The sequence below is a fragment of the Auxenochlorella protothecoides genome, assembly GCF_000733215.1.
Source record: "Auxenochlorella protothecoides strain 0710 unplaced genomic scaffold scaffold82, whole genome shotgun sequence".
NCBI lineage: Eukaryota > Viridiplantae > Chlorophyta > Trebouxiophyceae > Chlorellales > Chlorellaceae > Auxenochlorella > Auxenochlorella protothecoides.
Genome location: NW_011934215.1, coordinates 98,379 through 105,008, shown reverse-complemented (window position 1 = coordinate 105,008; position 6,630 = coordinate 98,379). Strand labels below are relative to the sequence as shown.

The 6,630-nt window shown below is 65.2% G+C and overlaps 3 protein-coding genes across 3 annotated transcripts in view; 2 read left to right on the top strand and 1 right to left on the bottom strand.

The window, feature by feature from the left end:
• F751_6117 (Putative 3,4-dihydroxy-2-butanone kinase) overlaps nt 1-407 on the top strand; it is a gene marked incomplete at both ends in the record, with an annotated part of 3,252 nt that extends 2,845 nt beyond the window's left edge. The window contains 2 exons of the mRNA XM_011399750.1: nt 1-175; nt 305-407. Coding sequence (XP_011398052.1) covers nt 1-175; nt 305-407 — 278 coding nt within the window. The remainder of the gene's footprint in view (nt 176-304) is intronic.
• Nucleotides 408-1,171: 764 nt separating this feature from the next.
• On the top strand, nt 1,172-2,810 carry F751_6116 (hypothetical protein; the record flags this gene model as incomplete). The annotated part of the gene is made up of 2 exons (XM_011399749.1): nt 1,172-1,282; nt 1,878-2,810. The coding sequence occupies 2 exons, from the start codon at nt 1,172-1,174 to the stop codon at nt 2,808-2,810; spliced, it is 1,044 nt and encodes a 347-aa protein (XP_011398051.1).
• Nucleotides 2,811-3,290: 480 nt separating this feature from the next.
• Nucleotides 3,291-6,408, bottom strand: F751_6115 (RanBD1 domain-containing protein; the record flags this gene model as incomplete). Its single annotated transcript, XM_011399748.1, has 8 exons — nt 3,291-3,560; nt 3,743-4,020; nt 4,163-4,283; nt 4,546-4,740; nt 5,310-5,447; nt 5,669-5,758; nt 5,889-5,981; nt 6,340-6,408. 8 exons carry the CDS (start codon nt 6,406-6,408, stop codon nt 3,291-3,293), a joined length of 1,254 nt encoding a protein of 417 aa, XP_011398050.1.
• Nucleotides 6,409-6,630: the final 222 nt, after the last annotated feature.

Below are 6,630 nucleotides of genomic sequence, written 5' to 3'. Positions count from 1 at the left end.
CGAAGTTATACGACAAGCTGGTCTTCACCGCCGCGGGGGCGGAGCTGGGCCGGCGCGAGGGCGGCGGCAAGGCTCTGGGCCCTGCCGACTTCGGCGCTGCGCTGGAGGCGGGCGCGGCCGCCGCCAGCAAGTACGGCGGCGCCGAGGAGGGCGACCGCACCATGCTCTGCGCGCTGTGGCCCGCCGCGCGCGCGCTGCAGGCCGGCGCCGCGAGCCCGGCCGAGGCGGTCGCCGAGGCGGCCGCCGCCGCACGGCGCGCGGCCGACGCCACCGCCGCCGTCGAGCACGCGGGGGCGGGGCGCAGCGCCTACGTCCGCGGCGAGCTGCTCAAGGGCGTGGCTGACCCGGGCACCGTGGGCGTGGCGCGCTGGCTGGAGGCCCTGGTCCCGGTGCTGGGCGGCAAGTGAGCGGATGGCGGGGTGTGGTGCCGATGAGCGGCCGGCGGTGTGGCGGAGCGGGGCGACTGGCGCGTGCACATGCTGCAGCGGACTCCTCTGCACGCAGCGACGCGGACGACCGGCCGACCACCCTGAACGCGCCTGCCACTCATGCATAAAGTTTTGGACGGAATTTTCATCGCGTGACCAATGACCCCCCGGGCTGGCCCTTCAGCCCGAACTGAGATTTTGATGATGGGATATATAATGCCCTGTTTTGCCCCATGATCTGTGAACATCAAAGGAGTATGGCAAGCGAGCAGTGGAGGGAAGGGCTGGCAAGGCACTGCTACCCACCCCCCACTTGTTGGGAGGGTCGAAGCTAACAACGTCGTTCTTGGACAGTATCCCAGCGATCGCATCGGTCTCCGGGGGGGTGGCAGACCTCCCTTGCTCATCTCCAACCTAAAACAACGCGTTCAAGCGAGTCAGAAACTGGATTCGTAGAGCAATCTGGCCAGGCGCAGCTTCACCCCCTCCGCTGGGGAAGCCGCGCCCTCCGAGATTGCCCCGGGAGTGCGCCGTGGTCGACACCCCAAGGGGACCCCCATCCGGGAGGATCATGTCCCTCCTGGACGCCCGCTGACTGCAGACACCCTCCTTTGCTTTGGCTTGGTTTGAAATCGGCTCGAAGCACCGTCCTCTAGAAGAAGTACGCAAGTGGAGGCACCCCGCACGCCCGTGCGACGCGGTCGCATTCTGGCACGCGGTCTCTCCCGAGACCTGCCCTCGACATGGCCGGCCCAGGCACCTGCCCCCGAGCGGTCCCGGGAATTCCCATGGCACTGAGCAGCCAGACACGTCTCTGGATCCCCAGCCTCCGGCCGGCGTTCAGGCAGGCAAGTGTTCGGGCGAGGGACATGGGCGGGCGGTGTGTTTTCGAACGACCCCTTCGGCAGCTCTGTGGCGCCCTGTTGGGGGCTTGGTTGTATTTGGGAGCAGTGTTCAACTGCTCAGAGACCGGGAAAGATCTCGTTACGGGCCCGGGACAGGCTGCAGTGTTTGATCTAGCCATGCTGGCTCATGCACCCCTGGGCAGCTCCCCGGAGCTCCGCACACCGACGGACCTGCAGCTCCCTCTCACCCCTCCCCCCCTCCTCGCCCCTCAGATGCCCCGCCGCCCAGGCCCTGCACGAGTGGTGCCCGTGCACATGATCGCCTCACTGGAGCGCCCCGCACCCTCATCCCCCGGCTGGCACCCTCCCCCTCCCCCCCCGCTTCCCCCCGCCCTCGCCCGCCTACCCCAACGGCAAGCGCGTGCTGCGCGACCCCCAGCCCCAGCTGGCCCACGAGCTGATCCAGGGCGACGCGGCGCGGTTCGCCGCGGCGCACGGCGGCCGCGCGCCGCCCACCCTGGTGCTGGTCCACGGCATCCTGGGCTCGCGGCGCAACCTGCTCTCCCTGGCCAAGCGCCTGCTGGCGGGAAACCCGGCCTGGCAGGTCCTGCTGGTGGACCTGCGCTGCCACGGCGAGTCCGCGCCGCTGTCGCGCGCGCTGCAGGCCCCGCACACGCTGGCCTCGGCGGCGGGGGACGTGCTGCGCCTACTCAGCGCGCTGCGCCTCTTCCCCGAGGTCCTGGTGGGCCACTCCTACGGCGCCAAGGTGGTCATGGCCATGAGTCAGCAGTTTGCGGCCAGGACGGGGCACGGCGGGCGCCTGCCCCGGCCGGTGCAGGTCTGGGCGCTGGACGCGCTGCCGGGGCGCCTGGCGGACGACGACGACGGGGTGGACGCGGGCCACCCGGACCTGGCGCGCCGCTCGCGCGTGGACCACCCCGCGGACCTCATCGCAGCGCTGCGCGCGATGCCGCTGCCGCTGCGCTCGCGCGCGGAGGCCGTGGCCGCGCTGCGCGGCGCCGGCTTCTCCGCGCCCGTGGCCGCCTGGGCGGGATCGGCGCTGCGCCCGCTCTCCTCCTCCGACCCCGGCGGGCCCCTGGTCTGGGCGCACGACCTGGAGGGCATCGCCAGCATGTACGCCAGCTACCGCACCACCTGCCTCTGGGACTTTGTCCGCGCCCCCGTCCAGGGCCTGGAACTCAACTTCGTGCGCGCCGAGCGCTCCGCCTTCCACTGGAGCGCAGGGGATGTGGCGCGCATCCGCGCTGCTGGGCACGCCGTGCACGACCTCCCCGACTCGGGCCACTGGGTACATGTGGACAACCCCGAGGGGCTGCTGGCCATCCTACAGCCCGCGCTGCGACGGGGTACGCCACCTGCGCTGCTCGTCGGCTCCGGGAGTGAATCGGCTGGGGCGCCGGCACAGCAGCCGCCTCAACAGCCGCCCCACCGGCCGCCCCTGGCCAACATCGTGGCCAGGCCGGCGCCGGGGCCCGCCGCCAGCCCCCTCGCAGACCAGGCGCTGTCCTTCCCCTGAGCTCGGCATGTGTGGGACGCTTCCAGGAACGCTCCCCACACTCACCCACCCTCCCACTTTCCCTCCCCTCCTTGTGACCATGGCGTATTGATACTAGCGAAGAGGCCAGTCCCTGTGACTCTCCCCACCCCCTTGTGCTGCTGGTCCTGCGCCGTCAGCGAGCGCACCCCTTCTTTTCTCCACCCATTTATTTTGGCACCCCCCATCGTACCCAATTGCTCTCCCCCTCCCCCCGCAAGCATTTGATTTGTCCCCTGCTCGAGCGCCAAAACGCGCGCTCGGCCCCGCCCCTCTGAGATTGGCATGGCGGGGGCCTTCGCCGTTCTGTAATATCATGAGAGATCATGGCAGTACTTTTCGAGTGGTTGAGCAGGAAGAGCGGAGTGAGGAAGGCGGACGGTATGTGTGCATCTGACTGTGCAGCAGGAGGCTTCCTGCCACCGTGCGGCCACGACGATCCCCTGGGATTCCCGTGAACTTCTATGCCTGCCGCGCCTTGCTGAGCGAGGACCTGGAGCGCGCCGCGCTGCGCCGCCGCGGCGGCTGCAGCACGGGCGACGGCGTGAAGGCTAGCCGCCTGCCGAGCTCAGAGGCCAGCTGCGCCGCCCCCAGGTCCTGGGGCGGGGTCTGGGCGGCCGAGACGGGCACGGGCGCGACGGCGGGGTGCCAGGGACTCTGCGCGCTGGGCCGGGCGCCCGGGGCTGGGGCCTGGCACGTGCCGGTCTGGAACCCTAGTTGGATGCGCTCGTCCTGCAGCGTTTAGAGAAAGGGGTTTGAAGCAGGGCACTATGCCATGGGTGCCATGGCAGAGTACCGCCGTGGATTGCCAGGCTGGGCCATGAAACCTTTGGCAGAGGTAAGGAACAAGGAGACCTGGACCTCCTCCACCTTCCAACAAGGCCAGACCCTCAGCATGCATGTGAATCAAACACCTGCAGCGTGGTGTGGCAGGCCTGTTCCCTGCTTTCCAGCGCGCACAGCTTGATGACATACTCGAGGCAGCCCAGTGTGCCCCATTCCTGGGCCTGGTCTCCCGTGGACCCAGGGAGGCCCGCAGGGTCCTCCGCCCCCTTCACTGCAGACTCTTCACTGGAGCTGGAGGAGGCTGACGGAGAAGGGGACCCGCCGGATGTTGAAGCGGCATCCTCATACCCCTCATCGAGCTGGTCCCGGATCTGGATGGCATAGCAGGTGGCAGCACGCGCTGCGCCTGTGGGGGTTGAAGGTGTGCGGATGCAGGACTTTGCATCGAGTCCAAGGCACATTTCCACCTTCCTGTGGCACGCGCCAGCATGGCACGCGCAGAGACACGCCTTCAGGTAAGCAGCACAGGGCGGTGCACGTCTCCTCACCCTGCCTGTCGGTCCCGCTAGAAGGGGCATCGAAGTGCAGGATGAGGGCCGGCTTGAACTGCCCGCTCCCATGCGACAGACTCTGGCTGCTGCCCCACTCCACCCAGGAGAGATCCGACACCTAGGGAGGCCGGCGAGACCATGTGAGGGAGGGGTTTGGGGTGGGAGAGTGTAGGGGTCCCAATTTCATTCCAAGCAGAGGCGCGTAATGGTAGCAAAGTGTGTGGGAGCATGTTTTCCAAGAGTTGCACAGCTTATGGACAACAGCAGGGTCTGTATGGGATGTTTCGCACCCATCGCCGGGCGCAGTGAACAAATGAGCACCAGGGCGCTGCCACCCGCAACTTGCCCACAGCCTGGCCCCCACCCTGCATTCATATCACCTGGAGGGCAATGCTCTCTGCGCTTTCCTCCTCATCGTGGAACCTGCCATCGTCCAGGCCCTGTTGGATGCTGAGCTGGAAGGAGAAGGGGGCCTGGCCCCGCACCAGGCTCAGCGTGCACAGCGGGAAGACCTCGCTCATCTGTGGCGGCACGCCGGCCTGGGGCCGCAGCGAAGACTGGCGATACCAGGCGACCTGGGCAGGGGCAGGGGGCTAGCAAGGGCTTGCGGTACCATGAAATACATGCAAAGCACGGCGGGAAATGGCAGCAAGCTGTCAAGGCTCTGGGCGAGCAAAGAACAGAGCAAGCTGCCCAGGCGCAGACACCTCAAGGTTCCTTCCCCTACAAGACCTGGTCCAGGGAGTACACAACCTCGCCAGGAAGCTGCTGACTCAGCAGGCTGTGGGAGGCCTGTGCATACCTCGATGGGGATACTGCAGGGACACCTGCATGCCCGACGCCATGAGGAAGGTGGTAAGGGGGGTGTAAACACACCAGACAATGTTGATACCTCAGCATCGGGTCAAAGCCGTGAGTACAAGAGCTGACCGGTTGAAACACCCAGCGGCAAGTTGTGGCAGGTGCATGGAGGATGAACGCGGCAAAAACCTTAAGCCGTGAATGCAGGTCTTACAAGCAGGAAGCATTGTATCTGAGGCGGATGAACGGCAATGCACAGCAGCCCGCCAAGAGCCTGTGAATCACGGCAAAAACGTTCCCACTGTAACCCCATAGGCCCACCTGCCGAGGAAAGGAGCCCCACGGCGCTGATGGCTAGGGTCAAGTAGGGAAGCACCCCATCCAGGGACTGGATCAGTTTTCGAAGCTGCTGCCTGACTGCCACCGAAGAGAGCCTGTCGTCGCGCGGTGCAGCGGCGTGCAGTGCCACAGAGCGTCGTGCCTGGGGAGGGGTGAGGGAGAAACGTGCCTAACAATGGGGATTTGGAGGCTGCTTTTCAGGCACCATTGCCCACTCAGAATGCTGAGCGGGGCGCGGCCGTCCATTGTCGGCGAGGCATTATACAAGCAAGGTCAAGGATCGCAGGAGCAGATCCACAACGATGCCATCCAGCCTTTACTGTCCCTGGGCATGTGTAGGGTAGTAACCAGCCGCCACCCTACCTGCTGGACCTCCTGCTGTGTCAGGAGGTCTTGGAAGGCATCGATGTCATGGAGGACCTTTATGGCAACCCCCACCGCCTCTTGCAGCGCCTGGAGGGAGGTTTGGTGGTTTCCGCAATGGCAATGGATTGATAGAACGGTGAGATTAAGGATTTACTCGCCGCATTCTGAAAAGGCAAGGTGTCAAAGGGCTGCCAGGCGCTCCCCCATGCGGACGCACCGTGTTGGATTGGGTGACGTGGCGGGCAAAGATGTCAATGGGCAGTGCCAGCATCCTTACTTTTGTCTCGAGCTCGGTTTTTAGGTCCAAGAGCTGCGCGAGGATGGTAGAGAGCTTGGTATGGGGCATGGTGTGGCCGAGGACGCCATGCAATTCAAGCTCCGCCCCTGGTATGGATGCACCGTGGATCCTCCAGGGACTTGCATGCGCACTTGTCCCACTGATCACATCGACCCCTGCCCCTTCCCCAGGGCCTACAACTCACCTCTGTATCCCCCTTGTATAGCTGATTAATGGTTTGACCGAGTCCTTTCAGGGAGGTTGCTACACTGGCCTGTACATGCGGAACGTACATTCGGGGGTGACCACATGCCACCTGTCAACAGGGTCTGCGCGCATCGCGGCAAAGGCTCATGCAGTGCCCAGTATCCTCCACACTCTCTCAGCCGACCTCAAATGCTTTCTTGACCACAGTTGTAGCGGCGCTGAGCACCAGCGGGGATCCCAGCAGCGTGATCATGGCGGACTGCCGAACTCACTGCCCGAAACTTTAAGGGGCAGATCTTATACACGTACTCGCCAGGTGTTGTGCATTTCACCGTAATGTACTGATCCAATAGTATTGACACGAGGGTTGGCCCTTGTCCAGCCTCTCACTTTATTTTGATAGGGAATGCAGGCGGGGCGATCATGAGTCTCGGCCGAGTCGTTGCATGATGGCGAAGTATGGGTGGCTGGGATG